This window comes from Manis javanica, chromosome 12 (assembly GCF_040802235.1).
Source record: "Manis javanica isolate MJ-LG chromosome 12, MJ_LKY, whole genome shotgun sequence".
NCBI lineage: Eukaryota > Metazoa > Chordata > Mammalia > Pholidota > Manidae > Manis > Manis javanica.
In genome coordinates, this window is record NC_133167.1 from 4,155,390 (window position 1) to 4,174,620 (window position 19,231).

The window sequence follows — 19,231 nt, forward strand, 5'->3', positions numbered from 1 at the left end:
AGTGACTGGTCAGCACGGGAAAGAGGGACAATCCTACCGCCACCAGGACAGTGACACTCTGCCTACTCTTCTCTCCAGTAGGGGGCGCATGAGCTGAGACGCCTCTGGGATTTCACACCCGGGACCCGTCAAGACGTGCCCCACGGGTGCAGGCGCCTCGGGCCCTCAGAGGGAAGGAAGACTCGGCACTCGAGGCCACACCTGCAGAGGGTGAGTGCCGCCGGCCAGAGACATGGAGTGGGGATGGGAAGGCCTCTGCCTGCAGCTCCAGCCGCCTATCCTACAGTTGGTTGGGTGAGCCTGTCCATACCATTTTTTTTCTTTCTTTTTTGCCTAAACTCTTTAAATTGGGTTTCTGTCACTTAGAGTCTTAACCCATTCAGCGGAGACAAGACCTGGCTCTGGTGGGAGCCTCCAACCTGCTGCCTGGTTATTGTGCTGGGTCCACACCTAGCACATCTCTGCATCGTAGCCAGAACGACTTATATTATGTAGTTAGGATGTCTGGACCCAAATATTTTCCCTTTTTCTGCATGGACAGAAGATTAACACATTCCTCCTTATGCTCAAAGAAGAATTTCTATCAGATGATATGCTCTTGTTCAAATCACCAATGAATCAGGATTCTATCCCGTCAGGAAGTGGCACGGTGATATTTAGTTATTAGCAACTAGATAAAAAATGGTAAAAAAACAGTACTGGCAATGTGAGACCCATCAGTCAGAAAGACAGACTGAACATTACTGTCCACTGTCACCACACTGAAAAGATGAAGACAGGATGCTGGGAAGGTGAGATCATAGGGCTGCTGTTTCATTGCCCTAACACAAACCTACACTGAGTGACAGTCATTTAATTGCCTTCTATTTAATTCATTCTGTAAAAGCAGAGTTGAGGTGGTAGAAGTTCCTGATGACATCTATGTTCCGAGAACGTTTCTTAAGTTTTAGATGCACACGTGATCAGCAAGATTCAATCCCCTGGCCCCTTGATAATGAAAAATCTAAGCAGCACCACACCCCAAGCCTGGAATGCAGAACTGTTGTTTCACAGTGTGACATTCTGGGGCTTAGCTGTTTAATAAAGTTCTGTGATTGGGCTCACAGGGATTTAAACAGTTTTCCGTGTTTAACGGTTAGCTGCGGCAAGGTCCACTATAATAGTATTTTAGCACCATGAACCTGTCGAAATCAACCTGCCCAATTATTCCAAACGACATTAATAACACCGGATATTACACTAATTGCGTCCAGTTTCTATGCAGACGAGGCCCCATGGGGCTAATTTTGCCTCCTCAGGGGCAAGCAACTCTGCCATCAGACTGATTTCACAAGGAATCCCTCCTCATTACACAAGTCCAGGCTGTCAAACTTTTTTTTTTTAAAGGTTAATGGGCCAATCAGTCATCAATTATTTTTGCAGAATCCTAGCAGGCAAAGGGTTAAAGGGCTAAAAGCAGCTGCAACTGTTTAACATTTGGGAGCTGTTTCCAACAGGAGATATCTGACAGGGACGCACTTCGGGGGAGTGGGTGGAAGGGAAGAAGAGCCCAACAGATACGTGCCCCTGTCCTCGGGTGGATTCGGGAACAGGACCATCGCACTGTGCTTTTGCAAAGGCCGAGAGGAGCCGGAACCCTGTGCCCAACTGATGTACAACGGCTCAAACATGTCTGCGAAAGGCAGATGCAACACGAGCAACCGTGACGAGATTTGTCTCTTCTGAATTTAGAACGACTGATTGTGTCTGGAGAGGTCACTTTGAGGTCTTCACTGGCCAGATTCTCCTGGACTCCCCTACAAACCCGGACCTGACTGCTGATGCCCAGTTCTACCCATGAGGCTAGCTCACACATTTAATGACAAACATATGACAATGTGTATCTAAACTGTGCAGAGGTGACAATGTCCAGCAAGGACAGACGTATCTACTTGCAGAGATGGCTGAGATGACTCCAGTATCCGCAAGGCCCACAAGGCTTCCAGGTGGTCACCATTTAAAAATGATCAGACCATAAAATAGCCAAGGTTCAAAAGAAAATAGCCGTGCTCTCTACTTCTTTTTCCGGATATACCACAGCACCCTGATTAATATGTTAATAGCAATGTGAGCCCCTGGCCAATTCCTATTTTTCTCATTAACTACTGAGTAGCAACTCACTCCCAGTTTCCACCTGAATTTCCATTTGTCTTTTCTTCACATCCTTCAGGTTTTGGGGGCCCTCTCCCCTGAAATGTACTTCCTCCCCTGCCCTTACTGCTCTGCCAGCCAGTAACTGGGAGCCTCCGAGTAGGTCATTCCAGCCTTTTGAGCTCAGCTTTACCTGTGAGGGAGGCACCATGCCAGACTGGGGTGACAAAGGTGTGCTATCCATCCCCTTTTTCCCCAGGAAAGACATTCATAACAGATCCCCGAGAGCCTGATGCAGCCTCAGAATCCTTCCTAACACACTTCTTCAGGTAGCTGCTATCAAAGGCAGAAACAGACAGACTGGATTTGCCCTTTGGCTGCCTCCCTAGGTCTGCCAGAATCCACGCCCAGCAAGGTCATAGCAAGTTTTGTCATACACAATGTCGAAAGCCCCAGGCTTTTCTGATTTTTTGAGCCATGTATTTTATAAATACTTCAATATTTCTGCATTCAAAGCATATATTAAATAGGCATGTGGATTGGATATTTTACTCAATTATGATAAAACCCACAAATGTCTGAGATTTCACCCAAAACCCACCATAAGATTATAAAGCCAGTTTTCATTTATTTTCAGTATTTCTCCCATTTTGTAGGGGAAGAGAAACGTGAAGGAAAGCCTGAAGGAGATGGTCTGGGCTTGTGCAGAACTAAGACCTATGCAAAAAAATGAAAAAACCAAGACAATAAAAACGTAACTCCTCCTGCTTGAGAAGTTTTAACAGAAAGAAAAAAGAATCATCATAATTATAGTCATAGTAAACACACGCAATTCGTGGTTCTCAGGTAAATATTTTGCAACCTCTGAATTTGGCAAATATATTTGTTGAGCTCAGAGTCCAACAGAAGTGTTGTGCTGTGGCTTAATTTAGGACAAAAGCAGAATTCTGTGAAGAGGCGAGTTTCCTGAGGGAGGTCACGACCTTAGGAATGTTCATTGCTAAACGCTATCACAGGAAGATGCTCACGAAACAAACACAAGGGAGGTTTCTATTTTCCAAACACTGGAAAGAGCTGGGAGAGTAGTCCAAGGACCAGGCGTCAAGAAACTCCATTCTGTCAGCTTTGGTTTCCGGCACTGTAGGGTGCCAGGCATTCTAAAGTTAACAAGAGCATCGGAAAAACACCTCCTGAAAAAATAAATGATCGGATTCAAAACTGAAAACATTTCAGGATGTGTTAACGTATTTCTGGGCACTCACTCATGGCCCAGGCACCCTGCCAGAACTCAAGGCCCAAACTTTGGGTTTTCAAAGACAAAGAAAAACTATAGGATCTGTTGTCATGTATCAACTTTCTAAGCAGTGCCCTGCATGTTTTCCATTTGTTATTCATTCTGACACACTCATCACTTCTCAGGGTCCTGCTCTCCTAAGGACAGGGGTATGTGGGCTCTGCCATGCGGGGTGGGCCCAGAGATTCTTCCTCTGCTTGGAGTCAAGGGTTGGAATGGAGAGACTTGGATGTGCAGGTGCGTGCCCCCCCCCCCACCCCCATGCCTTCCCCTGCCTGCAGGTGTTCCCTCTGGCTGCTGCTTGGGGCTTGGACGATTGTCAATGTCGTCATCCTTTTAAAAGTTAAGGGCTAGAAAAAAACAGGCAATCTTGCTTCTTTCCCCAGAAACTCAGCTCTGGAGTTATTTCCCATGAAAGTGTTTCTCAAATAAAAATTTATCTGCATGAGTTCTTAATCTGCCATCCATCACTGGCCAGCGCTTTCTTTGGCCAATTCTGCCCTGAATGGATATTCAACAGGCCTAAAAAACGGCTCCATGGATATGCTCCCTAGACTGTGTTCTTTGAGTTACTTTTCTATTAAATAAATCTTTATAACAACTGAACAACAACTACTGTGCCCCTCACCATGTGCCCACCTCTGCGGTAAGGGCTTCCTGGCTTTCACTTAATTTAGCCTTTCACGATCCTCTCAGGAAGGTTTTATTGTCTTCATTTTGGCGAAAGAACAGTAGGCGGGGAAGGAGACATCCTTAAGTCATCCAAACACACACAGCTGGGAGGTGGCAGACCTGGGACCGGATCCAGGCGTGTCTTGACTCCAAAGCCAAGTTTCTGTACTTGACAACTCTTACTGAGCTTACCAGTGAAGAGCAAAGTTTTGAGGGGTAGTTTTAAGTCTGGGAAAAAGGAAGTATGGTTTTAAATTCCATCTGACACCTTCAGGGCCAACACTTCTTGTTGAATCTCTGCTCTTTGCTATGAAAACAATGCTCAAGCATTGACTTTTCTTCGAATGGCAGAGGATCTGTGGCACTCCAGATTACGCAAGTCTCGTGAGCATCAGGCATGGAGGTGTGCCATGCGACTCCTCGCCATAACTGCACAGTAGGCACCAACTCTCCAGTTGACAAGTGGGGAAACCGAGGCACAGGCCTGCTGATGACCCAAGGTTTGGGATAACAAGTGGGGACTTGAGGAATTACAATTTGGCGCTGTAGAGACCACAGCCAAGACTATTTGGCTCAAGAGTCTGGGCTCAAAACCACGGTCCGCATTGCTGCCCACAAACACGAGGTTTGTAAGATTTCTCATCAGGTATCAATGCTTGACTGATTCAGAGTGAGGAAGAACCCTGAGTGTGGAAGGCAGCCTCCAACAGGGCCTGGCAGGCACCAGGAGTCTTGGCAAGGCTGCAGGGGCCTCTGGGCTTGAGGGATTCCTGCAGGAAGCCCTGCAAGGCAGAGCAGCCTCTATCCTGCCCATGGTGACAGTGGCCTGCTGAGCTCCTGACTGGTCCTGCGTCCAGGGTTCAGGGTGCGGCTCAGACCCAATGCCCAGCCTGGCCTCCATGTGCCGCTGGGCTTCTCTGGGACACGTGACTGCCCTTCTCCATGCCTCAGTTTCTCCTTTTGTAAACTGTAAAAGGCTACATCCTCCTTCAGTGGTGGCTGGGGTGTCACAGGACAGGCCTGCAGCCAGTCAGGGCTCCTGTCGAGTCCGGAGGACCATGAGGCCTTTCCTGAAGCCCTGAATCTAACGTACGCTTGCTGTCCAGGAAACCCCAGGGCACCCAGGGCCGCTGTAGGGTCTTCTCTGTTCTCTGGCTCTGCATCGGACTCACTGTCCAATATCCCCTGGCCTGTCAGCCGTGCCCAGGGCCCAGCACAGAGCTCCTCGGCAAGCCTGCCACTCTCTGGGGCGTGAGCATACATCTCAGAATTGAGACCTCAAACACCGAGTAGGGAAGCGTGCAGCCACCACATCAGGCCCACCGTTTGAAAGGCCTGCCCGTGTTTGCTCACGTGAACAGGGGCCGTCCTGGCTGCCAGTGGAGGAGAGGACACTGAGGCAGGCCCGAGGCATGCTGCTGCACCTGGCACGTGTGTTCCCCAAAGAAGACTGTTTCTCCATGCTTGGAATCACAGCGTCCAGGGACTTTCGAGTCCATCTGGCTCACTCAGGAAGGGAGGTGCCCAGAACAGGTCTCACAGGCCTGGGGCAAGTTCCAGATCCACAGACATGGGCCTCTGTAGACAGAGTTGACTTACAGACATGGTGACTTCAGGCTGACACTGAACCTGGCTAGTCCTTGGGTGTAAGCTTTGTCTATAGGGTGAAGTGGCTTGTTTAGCAACTCCAGGTGGGTGGGCGTGGCCTCCAAGCAAGGCCCCTCATTCCCCATGTACTTATTTACCATTTACACTTTATTACATGAACCATAAGTGCTTTGTCTGTAAGAGTAAAGAGACTTAAATGCCCCCGAAAGCACCCACCCCCACCCACTGCGCAGGGGCGGTAACCCGGCCTGTCTCGGGCCGTGCGCGGAAGGCGGGCCTGCAGACACACGCGGATCCCGGGAAATGCTGCCCGCGCTGCCGCTGCTCTCACGACCAACTGGCCTGCCTCCTGGCTCCCTCTTCAGTGTCCACCTCCTGCTCACTCTCTGCTCTTTCTCAGAGAAACATTCACCAGGGAGCTGCACATCCCCAAGTCTTGCCTCAGGCCCTGGATGCAAGTGAAGATGGTTTCCCCTCGGGTTAGGAGGCAGCCGCGATGGGAGACGCACATCACAAGCACACCTTCCATTCCGCCGCACAGGCGTCTGAGACGGGAAATCAGAGCTGCATTCTTGTCGAAGGAACTTAAATGTCACCAGCCTTGGGAAAGAGTTGAGTTTTCATAAAGTAATGAAGATTTAAAAATTAATGCAATAATATACAAATTAGGTTTCCATCTTGGGTTCAGAGATAATTGGCTGTAACAGAAAAAAGTAGAGTAGAACCTATTTTCGTTTGTTTTCTAATCCTGTATGTGTGTTTCCTTAACTAGTCCTGTTTAGTTTGGATTTATCCACTCCTGACATCTGCCCATCAGCTCTTTCTGTGAGGATCCGGAACAGGTCCTGGAGTTGACTGATCTGGGCACACGCTCTGCTTCCGAACGTGCTAGCTGTTCGTTGTGTGGAAAATCCCTTGACTTGGCTAAACCCCATTTTCCCATCTGTAACGTAACACCTACCTAGCTGGGTACTGTAAAAATTACAAAAGATAATGTAACTTATGTAATGTAGTAATGTATTTATGTAATGTAAATAATGTATCAGGGGCTGGAACAGGGTGGACACAGGAGAAATGGGGCTTTGGAGTGAGACCATCAGGTTCAAATCTCAGTCCTACCTGTGTCTCACTGACCTGAGTCCTCAGGCAAGTCCCATAATGTCTGAGGTGCACTCTTTAGATCTGGAAAGGGGATGCAGACACCCCTCTCTCCTGGAACAAGCTGAGGACTGCACCGATGAGTGGACACGCTTTTGGATGGTGCCTGGCTCATGACTGGTCCCTCCCCGACTCCAAGAATTCAAGTGCTAATTACCTCCCAAGGAAACTCTGGGGTCAACTGTATTTTGGTGTTTTGTGGGTGCCTCTGAAAAAGCTACTCAAGTGGACCACTTTAAATAATACTTTTGGGATGGTACATTTCATGTAACACTCAAGGCTTCAGGTTACAATCAAAGTTAGAATGTTTGGGGTATGAATTTTCATAAAGTATTATTGTGTAAACAGGGAATGTGTGATGATAACCACACATCAAAAGATAATTTGATAATTTATTTTACATAATTATATGAATTCAGTAATACACTGTTCAAAGCTGTATGAAATGAGATGGTGTGTATACATATATTAATCTTAAAAGAAACCCGAAGTAAATGAAGGATGATCACGTCACTTAATTGAAGATTCATAAATGTCACTGAACGGTGAACAGAAATGAGAGCAAATGTGAGGGAGAATTGCCTTTGTGGTCATTATTTACTCCAACAGCTCCAGGACTGCCTTTGGTAGCTGTTGGCAATTAACTGAGGGACCCCAGGCTGCAGCGCCCCTCCCCCCGGGATTTAACAGATTTCAGAGAGCAGCGCCCATTACTGTCCGTTCTGACCCAGGAGTGCTGGGTGGGGCAGACACTGCAGATTACCTGAGAGGCCAGGGCCGAGACTTCCCTTTTCTGCTAATCATCACACCTGTCATGTGCTGAGGCCACCACTGTCTCCAGGGATGCCCCACGAGCAAGTCTTGGGGGAACTCCTTTCTGCCCCCCAACTTTGTATACAACCACATGTGAAACTGGAAGTCACATTTTTTTTTTTAAGACCGGAAGTCAAGAAACAACTTTGTTGTGACAAATACACACACACAAAAGAAAAACATATCGAAAAGGACCCAGGGAAGGGAAATGATATGCACTCCGAGTTGAAAAATTAACATTACAAAATAGTTGATGAGTATACTTAACACCCTTTAAAATGCAACAAAAACTGATATTGCCTATGACTGTTTCTAAAACAATTTTTCTCTTATTTTGTCTTTCTTGAATGAATACTTTGAAAGAAGATACCTGAGGGGTCAAGCTCCATTGCTACCTTAAGCGATGACAATTTCCTCTTGAGGAATGAAAAAAAAATCATGATTAAAAAATAGGTCTTTACCAAGTCATCATGAAGATGTAGTTTTGTTTTCCAGATTAATTTTTTTTCCTGGCTGAGAGCAGGGCTTTCAGCGGTGAGACAGGAGTGATTGTGAAAGAAGGAGAAAAGGATGGTGATATAAATCAGCAAAGGTTAATGATCGGGATGTGAAGAGAGGGACTTGTTTACAGAAATAGCGTGCAATTTAAAATTTACAAGAGATTTAATGCCACTGCTTGGCAATCGCTAAAATCAACAGCCCAGAAAACAGTGACATTAAGAAAAATATTACAGTTATAATCATCCCCAAATAAGTCAATTAGTGTTAGGGCACGAGCTCGCGATTACTTGACCCATTTGGCTTGCACTTAAGTGAAAAAAAATGTCCCCCTATTATACCAAGATCGCTGGATTGTGACCTGCTTTGCATCGCACGTGTTGTACAGCAGCCTCCCCGAGAAGTGCTTGGGCTGACGGTGGTTTTCCTTTGCCTGGCATCAAAATAATTCTGACCCTTGACATTTGTAATCATAAAAAAAAAAAGGCAATTTATAATTGTGTTGTTCAAATGAAGGTGGGGGGAAAATTCAATCTGCTATTATACAAAAGCGATGACGGCTGTCTTCAGTGAAAACAGCAACGCAAGTCAATTTGTGAACTTTGGCACCAGACGACCTTTAGAAACACAACAATATACTGAATTTACAAGCAACAGCGGCCCATGCAAATGACCCGGGCCTGGCCGCCTCTGGATTAGAGCCGCAGACAGCATTATGGAGAATGCTTCCACAAAACAAATTAAGACTGTTACTTAAATGTCACGGCACACTATTGTATTTGGCTACAGATCATTACACCTGATACTAACACTTTTAAAAACTGTAATAACTTGGGAAATATTACACTGAGTGCCCACATGTATAAAGGAAAAGAAAAAAGGAGAAAATAGGTTTCTGAAGTAATTTAAACATCACTACTCTGCGACTGGAGGGAAAGGTCAGAATTTAAGTAAGCTGAAAGGAACATGAATGGCAAAATAAAACACACAAACAGAAAGATGGAAAGACCACAGGACTGACTCTGCAAACACGACAAGGGCGCATGCGCTGTGGGCCAAGGCGCTGCCGGCTCTGCGGCGAGGGGCGGGCGTTACCTTCTGTGTTGGCACTGCTGCTGTATATATTTCGCAGGCTACCAACACGGTTTAGTTTCCATGCCTTGCGTTTGGCTGCATCCCGAGAGCAGAAAGGGGAGAGGGGGAAGAAGAGAGAAAACAAAAAGGAAAAGAAAACAAATGAAAAGGGGAGAAAAGAAATGTCAAAGCAGCACGTGACGTCACCTCCGAGCCACCAGTTCCCAAGAGGAAGGTGGAGGTGGGCGCTGGGACCGCCCAGGGCCCGGCCTCGGCTCCAGGGCTGCTGGCGCGGTGGTGTGCAGGGAGGGCGGAAGCCAGCCAGCCGGCGTCATTAGCTTTGCACAAAATCAAACAAACGTCCAGGCAAGGAAGCCCGTGCACCCCGTGTGCCCTGCTGGGTTTGACACACGGCCGCTCAGAACAGTGCACAGCTGGCCTTTCCCATGGGCGCTCGTGGCATCTGTGGCAGGAGCTCTGATGCTCATCCATAAAGCCTTTGATTTGGCAAAACATGGAGAGCACGTCAAATCAAAAGACACCCTGGTGACGTTGCAGAAGGTAGGTCATGAATACCCAGAGCTGTCACAAAAGGGTGGTGTTTTTCCCCTGGACATGGACGTATTTTGATCTGGACAATAACCGACAACCAGCAAAACTCTTCCACTATCTTGCTGTCCTGAAAGGATGCGTCCATTCTGCTTCCCATCAGGGCTGGAGGCTCTGAATGCTGAGCAGCCCCAAGAGCACACCCATCTTTTCTCAGCTCCCTGAATTAAGCATCCAAGAGAAAAAGCTAAATACCATTATTGGTGAGGAACCCTGGCTTTAGCAGTGAAATGCAGAACAAATTTAATACAGTAGGAAGTGACCGGTGGGGTTGACACGGAGCCCTGACCCCCAGACATTCTCATCCAGGGACACAGTCTCAACCCAGTGGGCCCCCACCCTCCCAACCATGGACGCAGGCCTGCAGACACCTGGGGCCAAGAGGTGGGCTCTTGCTGGCCCTTCCCAGGAGCCCTTTCGGGAAGACTTGAATAGGGAGCTGCTTGTGGGGCACATCTTCCGGTAGATGCAGCCCAGGACCCAGGGACTGCATGATGGCCACCTGCCACAGAGACACATGTGTTGGTGTAGTCAGTGATCGCCAGTCATCCACACTCCTGGGGAAGGGGCGGAACCTGCCCATCTGTCTCTAACTCCCAAGCCGGGCAGAGAAACTCTCTGACCTTCTGTTGGGCTGCTTTTGGCTAAGGGTCCGACGTAGGTCAGAAGCACTCGCCTGGAGAAGGCAGGTGTTTGCATTTCCACAGGTGTGTCTGCAGCTCATGGCAGGAAGCCAGGCTCACCTTCTGGGTCACAGACTGATCTAGAAGCAAGGCAGATACTGGCAAGTGGTCAGCTCTCTCAGCAGCCCAAAGCATTTCTGACTTAGGACAGGTTGGCTGCAGTGTTAGAACCACAGGACGTAGCCTCAGATGGCATGGGGTGGGCTCTGTTTATGCCAGGTTCTGGTGGCCATTAAACAATGCAGAGTGGTGGCCAGGCCTTCCTGAGGAGATCGGCTGCTGAAGCGAACCTCAGATACTTCTGTGCATGCTGGATTCTTTGGAGGGACAATATAAAACTCATATAAGAAATGGGGACATTGAGGGAAGCAAGCGCCATTCTGAAACATAGTACCGCATACCAGGACACGAATTTTATGTTAATGATGGAGTAAAGCTAGGTGTAATTTAGTTGTCACCTGTCTCAAAATGACATAAAGTCAAACTATAACTAAACATCTCAGAATTACTTTGTTGATTGAAAACCATCAAATAATTTAACAAAATGTGTAGTCTCTAAGTTTTGGTGACTGTGGCCCTTCTCCAGAACATGGTCTGAATATGATTTTTCATGGGTGGGAATGTTTCCCTTACGTGTACATCCTCAAGGTACCTCACCTGTAAGGTGTCTGCCCCAGGTAATACCACACCTGGCAAGGGAGCTCCAGGTACACTCAGCCATACAGACACCATGCACTTGAGACAAAGGAAACCCAACTGGTCGCAGCTTTCAAATGTCTACTTTAGAGATGTGGCTGAGTATGCACTGCCTGGGGTCCTCACAGCACACAGCAGGTGCTTCTGTAGAATTCAGCGTGTGCTTACTTATTTCAACAGATGAAGCTCTGGTGTCTCGGCCATGTTTTACAAGTCCCAGAAAATAGCAGCCGCAGAGAGGTTGCACTCCTCTGCATAAAACTTACCTCTTTCTAAAAAATTTACATATAAATAGGCAGAATCTAGGCTGGGCACCCCTCTGGATGGGCAGAGCCTTGCGCAGGGCACCCCTCCCTCCGCCTGTGTTGTATCTTAGATCTGTCACACTCGGGTCTCCCGTTACCGAACGGATGCCTAAGCAGGAAGGGAACTCAGTCTGGTTTTCTATTAACCTATTGATGAAATAATCAATTTTAATGTGTAAAATGTCATGCCTTTTTCTTCTTCTTAAACAAATGGACTTTTTCTGGATGATACCAAGGTTCTGACGTGTGCATCTGTCTCCTGCGGCATTAACCGCTCTCAGTCCACTTGTTTAGAAGGTTCTCAATGAGAAAATAAAATCGTATGATCATCGGCAAAATCTCCAGTTATAAGCAATGCTGCTTCCTGGATTCCCTTCTGAAGGAAACGGAGACACCGCACCAGGGACCCAGGGGCCCTCCGACCTGGAGCCACTGGCCAGCCGCCTCACTGCATCCGGCCATCACACACCACGGCCACCCTGCCAGCAGCACCCCAGACCCCAGACCCCAGGCCCCAGGCCTCTGGAGTAAGTGGTGATTCTTGGGGGCTTCATGTCAACTAGCTCAAAAGACTAAACTTTCTGGGTAATCTTGATTTTAATTTGAAAATATATTTTCAAAACATTTTCAGGAATATAGTTTCTAATTTTTAAATGTAGACTAACATTTTGATTTTGTCACTGATGTTATCTCTCACAAAACTACAATTTTAGTATCAGAATTTCACATTATTGACAAGAAGGCAGCAGAGTGGGAGCCTCCGTGCTCCCCATCCGCTGTTTTGCTTATCGGATAAGCAGCGGCATCTTCTGTAAACAGCTTTTCCACAATGCCTTAGGCAGCTATTTAAAGGGCAAAATGTCTCAGCACTGTCTCAAAGGTTTAAGAACACAAATGCAAATCTCAATGGACATAAAACCCTCAACACATAATTTGGACTGTTAGTCCAGATATAGATGGCAAGGCTGATCTCTTCTCACTTTAGCCTGCAAATTACATGGAACTTTCTGAACCCCAATCTGGATAGGCAGAAAAGTCAGCGGGCCTGGAGAAAGGAAGCCATTAGCAGGACAGCATTCACCCCACGCCATTGCCAGAGAAGGAACCAGGAACTCGGGTTGAACACTAGGCTGCTGCGTGACGGTCACAGCAAAAGGGGGTGCCAGGAACCCACAGCTGATGCTGGAGAATGACAGGTCGAGAAGGATGTGAAACTCATCATTATACTGGTTGGAATGCATTTTCCAAGGATTAAAAGGATCAAGATTTTGAAAAAGGTAGGTTAAGACAGTATTGAGACTCACCCCCATCCCCAAGTATACGACAAAATGTTTACTGCCATGTAGTAAGAATGGTATTGTCAACCTCCCCTTAAAATTAGCAAAGAGCCCTCCTCATATGACGTGGAAGGTGGCATTAGTGGACTGAATTTATAAGGCAATTTTTGAATTACAAAGAGAAAAAGAGAGCTGATGGTGGTACCTCTGGCACTGAAATACTAGTGCAGGTGAGGGCACTAGCCTATGCGCTCTGGGCGCCCAGGGACGCTGCTCCTCCTGAAAGTGGTCCTGCTGATGCACCCACACCCAGGGACGATGTCTGCAGTACAGCTCAACAGCAGGGCAGGAGGGGCACTGGGTCTCAGCTGCTGCCCACAAGGTGTCCAACAGTTATAAACAACTGATTCTGTGTCCGGATGACCAAATGAGGTATGGCGTGATACCCCAACCCTCATAATGACTAACAGACAGTCACCATCTTTTCAAAGGAGACCGGGAAGAAAGGGGAAATGTGCAAATCACGGCTTTCTTCTCCGTAGCTGGAATCATTTAGCAATAACACTTCCCAGTTATCACATATCCCCTTAGTTTTGGAGTCCACAGCTATTCATATGAGTTCACGAGATGACCACAAGGGACTTAACATCTTATTTTAAAGGGAAATTTCTGTTATGTAGTTTGTCTTAGTAAAAAAGAAATTATTATTTTTTTTTAACTACAGCATGCGAATGCCTAAGAACAAATCCCACACAGATTTCCAACATGAGGTTCTTTGGACTAGCTCTTTCTAAGTGGAACAAAATTATTCCTTAGTCTGCTGGCATGCTCAAATGAGCAGGGTTTTATCCTAAACTCTTCCTCCATCATTGTACCAGGAGACCACGGACTTATATTAATGTCACCTCTGGTCTCCTTCTGACAGCGCTCTTTTGCTGATTAGATAAATATTCCTCAGATAGCTGATTAAAAAATGATGCCGCCGTGAAGTTGTGTGTCCAGGCCTTGTCAGCCATGCTGAATGTTCAAGTGTGCATGAATCACATCCCTGGCGTGCGCTGAACAGGGCTGGCGAAATGAGGCACGCTGCAGCCCTCAGAATCAATTATGAGAACTAATAGGATCCTCTTCCTACACGAAGGAAGGGGCCGGGTTGAGCACAGTGTGCCACTCATTTCTAAGATGGTCTTGTCGCAGAATGGAATAAATAACCCTCTCCGTTCATACAAGGGAGTGTAAACGTACCTCTTTGGAAAACCAAATGATCATCCTGTCACCACTACTCTCTGTGCACATCAGACGTGCATTTGTTTTTAAAGATGCCATTGGGATACATGCCATTTGGGAAGTGAGGGGCCTCTGCTCCTCAAGGCCCTTCAGGTGTCACAGGACGTCCACTTCCAGGAAGCTCCACGGGTGGAACGGATGCCACTGTGGTTTGGTGCCACTCCGAGTTCGGTGCGCCTGGTACCCCGGGATCTTTTGTCAATGGCGATTTCATTGTGAGGGTGGGCACTGGAGATATCTTCTGTGCTGGCCATTTGAATGTTCATTTGCTCAACAAGACTGTGCAAATGTTTGGTTCTCTGAGAAAAAGGTGGTGGATTTTTTTTTTTTTGTAAGATGCAACCCCGAAGATTCTTACACTATGTGAACTCCCTGCTTTAGCTGTGAAGGGCTTGACATAACGGCCGCCTCCTGGAAGCCGCCACACAGAGAGGGAGGCACGCTGAACCATCCATGAGAGGTTCAAATCAAACCTGAGACCCAGCAGACGCATGACACACACGCAGGAAGCACAGTGACCTTGTTGTGATCAGCTTCCAGCAAGACTGGTATTAATTTGAAGCCACAGAGGGCGGAAGATAAAATAGCTAAGTAAAACTCTGAAATAAGTAACTGACCCTTATACAATTTTAATCCAATTTCCAATAACTCATCATGGCTTTCTTTACAGCACATTCATACTGGTAGTTTTTTTAAAGCTCTTAGGATTTGAAGATTGCCGAGAGCTTTTACATAGTGGGTTAATGTAGATGCAGACAGAAAATACCATTAACCCTGGAAAACAGTGAAAATAAAAACTAAGCAAAAACGAACTCCAGAATATACCCCAAAACTGGAAGTTCCAATTAGGTACAGAGTTGGTTTTCCTTTTGGCCTAGATACATACTGAGTCGCAGAGCAAGGGTCCCGGTGCGCCCACAATTAATCTGGTGTTTCAGCATGACAATAAGCATATGACTTCCAGCAGGGACGTAAGTAAGCAGGCAGTTGAAGTGGAAGATGCCTTCATGGTAAATCTGTAATGTAGGTTTTAGGTTTGGCACGGTTTCCAGTGGAGATGAGAAATACATCAGTCAATAATGGACTCTTCCTTCCATGTCTTCATGGAGCAGGTATTCATTTGAGAGTGGAAGGCTTTTTTGGGGTGGCTTATTAGGATATTGAAACTGGGGCTCCTTGGCCTCTCAGCTTTGCTCTTTCCTGGATATACGATAAGAGAATGTGAACAGAAACTAGCTGTGACCTGCAGTGTAGGACCCCTAGCATCACGGAGAACACTCAGCTGTTTGCAGGCCTAGTCACTTGGTGACCAGTGTCCATGTACCCTAATCATTTTACTGGACACTTGGCATTCACAAAAAAAAGAAATAAAAAGCAGACCAAATTCTCAGTTGAGAAACTGTGAGTTTCAAATCGGTTTCCCCAAGTTGAATGATGTGTGTGAAGAGTACCTTTTGTGGGACCTGTTCAGAGGTGATGGCCCAGGCACACAGAAGCAGCATCGGGCACTGCCGGGATGGCCTCTGCCAGGCCCGGCCCACGTCCCCTCTGAGGGCCGGCTCACTGCCCTGCGGAGTGGCAGGTGCAGGGCTGGCCACAGGGTGGGAGACGCTGCTGCACCAGGACCACTTTAGGCTTCCCGAGACAGAAAGAAGTGATAATGGGAAACATCTACCTTTTTTTCTTCTTTCCCTTTTTCCTCTCTTCTTCTTCTCGATCTCTTCCAGTAGCCATCAGTGCAGCCTTTTTTTGGATTTTTTTTAACAGAAAATCTCAACAAGTCCAGGAAAAAAGTTTTTTAATAAAACTTCAAATTGTGCTATCATATTTCAAAGGCGATGGCTGGCTAAAGCAGCTAATCAAAGGCAGAATTCTTGGATGGCCGCGGCCATGCTCCCTGCAGGGCTCTAATTGCGGGGCTGTGATCAGCGGGCCACCAGCCTCAGCGGCGGCAGTGGGCGGCGGGCACTGCATTTGATCTATGGTCTCCACAGCTGACTTCCCGCACCTGGCTGAGTGAACGCATGCACTTCAGGGTCACTCAGGCACACGCCCCCTTGCATGTGGCCACCTGACTCCGAGAAGACTGGGGACAGTGTCTTCTAGAAAACATTGTTAATCTTTTGCATTTAAGAAGGACTCCATTGGAAATTCCCAACTATTCTGGTTTGTGGCTTGAGACACTACGGAAGCCATATACAAGTACTAAGATCGGATAGGGAGACAAAAGAATTCTAAACTTCTGGTTTTTCTTGCTATATGGAAATACGTTCTCCTTAAACACTAACAGCCCTCTTTCTGTAAAACTACTTTGACATAACTTCGCGACTTTTTAGCATGCACCTTGGTTATTATTGGCAATGATTAAACAAGGTCATCATGATCCTAGGAGGGCCTGGAAAAGTACTGTGGTGCTGATACAACCAAAAAAAAAAATAACACATGTCTCATTTCTTTCATTTAAAAATAATTGAAATACTCCAACTTTATTCAGCTTCAAGCAAGAACACATTGAAGACTAATTTTATTGGAGAAGTGAAGTGAATTTTGTATTAGTTTAATATTAATAAACCATGACCAATCTAACTGTCCTTTCCATCTCCTTTTAAAGTTCTTATCCATCTATATACGTAACTGCCACACCTGCAAGTACAGTTCCAACAGAGACCTGGGCTACTATTGAATGTAAAGTGTTAGGTTAACACGGTTTTCAAAATTGTCCATTTTAACAAATTGTCCTTTTTAATACTTGCCTTGTGGAGTTGGCATATCATAGTTGCAGCCATTCCTTACTGCCAAACATTTAGCTATTTCTAATTTTGTGCTATTAAAAATGTTATGCTCTATGTAATTTAATATAGATATAGATGGCTGTAGAGATAGAGATGCATATATACCTGTGTTATTATGTGCATATATACCTATGTTATTATGTGCAGATTATTTCTTTTCTCTGCTATGTCTGCTGAGTGACTCAAGAAGAAATGACACCCCAGCAGCCACCAGCATACCCAGCCCTCAGTTCTTGGTTTCTAATACCATTCTCCGATAAAAAGAACCAGGGCTCCTTGGAGAAAGGGCTGGTTCTAGGACTGGGGCAGGAAATCTGTAAGATGAGCCTGGAGCATCTTGCAGCACTAGGAAGTAAGGAAGGAATCAAATGAGCAAAACCCACATTGATGGGGGTATGTCAAAGGGGCACAGAAACCCACTGAAAGAGCCTCCAATGGCTGAAGCTCAAACAATTTGAGCAAGAAAATAAATAACATGGTATTGGATTATGTCCTAAAGTATAAAATAGACATCCATACTGATATAAATGACTGAATAATGAACAAATAGGGAGAAGAAAAATCACCAGTGCAGAAGAATTCCAAACAATTCACGGGGATACCCCACCCTGAAGGAGGAGGAGTACGATGCCCCTACTCCTTCTGTGCGGGCTGTGCACAGAGATGTCCTCCCAGAGAGGACAGTGTGGAGGTGGGGATGGGGAGGGAATAACTTCACAGTGGAGGAAGCTGACAAACACAACCTCAAGCCACATGATCGAGGTCCACACCAACAGTCATAAACCAAGTCGCTAGAATATACTCGTAATACGATGTGATAAAAGTGGCACTTTACGTCTATGATCTTTCTCCCTAAAGTCCCAAACCCTAGATTAATCCTAAGAAAAACATCAGACAAATTCCAACAGAGGGACATCCTACAATACATCTGACTAGTGCTCAAAACTGTCAGGGTCCTGAGAAACAAGCCAAGTCTTGAGAAAATGCCCAGCCAAGAGGGGCCTAAGGAGATGTGACAACTAATGTCGAGTGGTGTCCAGGGCAGGATCCTGGAACAGAGATGGGGCAGCAGATAAAAACTTCAGAAAATCTGAATGAAGTACAGATTTTAGATAATGCACCAATATTGACTGGTTAACTATAAGAAATACACCATACTAATAAAAGATGTAAATAATAGGGTAAGTTGTGCAAACACATGTGTGTGTGGGGGTGGGGTGGGGGAGTATATGGGAATTATCTGTACTCTCTAATTTTTCTGTAAGTCTTAAATTTGTCTAGAAAATTAAGTTTATCAAAAATACTTTAATAAGCATCTCTGGGCAGGAATACGATTTTTTTTCCTCCTAGTCATTTAAATTGTTTCCACAGAATAAAATGCCAGGAGTAACATTACCAAAGGAAAGAAATATTTTGTAGCTTGAAGTCTATGCAGAAAGGACTACTATCCCATCACAATGTATCAGTTCTTCTCAATAAACCAACTTTTACAAATTAAAGGCAATCTGAAGTCTGTGTGTGGCATTAACAGTATGTGTCACGTAGGTACTGACAATCCGAACGACTCGAATGCCTACCCCAACTGAAAGATGCTGAAAGATGTGCTGTTTGTGATGTGAAGATGGGTTTTGGAGTAGGTTTGCTAACTCATATTCTTTAGAGGCAATAATTGACCAAGGCCAGTTCTGCAAAAGGTACTCTCTCCTTGTATTTCCTTTGAAATCAGTGGCCTTGAAATTATTATTATTTTTTGCTTTGGTGAATTACAATTCATAGTTGACCAAACTGTGCCACGTTTGAACAATTTTCCAGATAACTTTCAGGACTGGGTTTTAATAATTAGGAAATAAGCTTTGATCAATTGAGAAAATACTTGCTCTCACGTTGAATTTAGATCTTAGCTTCAAATCAGCACAGTAAAACAATCTTTTCAGTAAACGTGACCCAGTGTAACTCGATAATAAGGGTGAATGTAATAAGCTGTGCATACTTTTTTTTTTCCTCCCAGAGAGGACAGTGCGGAAGTGGGGATGGGGAGGGAATAACTTCACTCCATTGTTTTTCTTGTGAAACCATCATAAGAGTGTTGTATATCAATGATACCTTAATAATAAAAAAATTTCATTATCAAGGAAAAAAAAAGTGACACAGTGTAATAAAACTAAAGATGACAGGTGTGTGAAGTTGGCTTCATGAAATTCACTGAGACACCCCTGGGGACATTCATCTAGTCTGGGAAGGGTCAAACTCAGGAATGGCCTTGAGACTCCCAAGTACTATATTTAAGAGATGAAATTAGCCCCTTTTTGTAAACAGAGAGGAACAGTGATAAAGT

The 19,231-nt window shown here is 45.8% G+C and overlaps 1 protein-coding gene across 16 annotated transcripts in view; it reads right to left on the reverse strand.

Annotated features, from left to right (window-relative positions):
• Positions 1–19,231, reverse strand: part of AGAP1 (ArfGAP with GTPase domain, ankyrin repeat and PH domain 1) — a 513,333-nt gene that overhangs the window by 71,002 nt on the left and 423,100 nt on the right. For 7 of the 16 annotated variants that reach the window (XM_073217944.1, XM_073217945.1, XM_073217948.1 and 4 more), the window contains one exon: positions 9,269–9,343. The exons of the other annotated variants lie outside the window; for them this stretch is intronic. In XM_073217944.1, the coding sequence (XP_073074045.1) occupies positions 9,269–9,343 (75 nt within the window). The remainder of the gene's footprint in view (positions 1–9,268; positions 9,344–19,231) is intronic. 16 annotated transcript variants of the gene reach the window in all.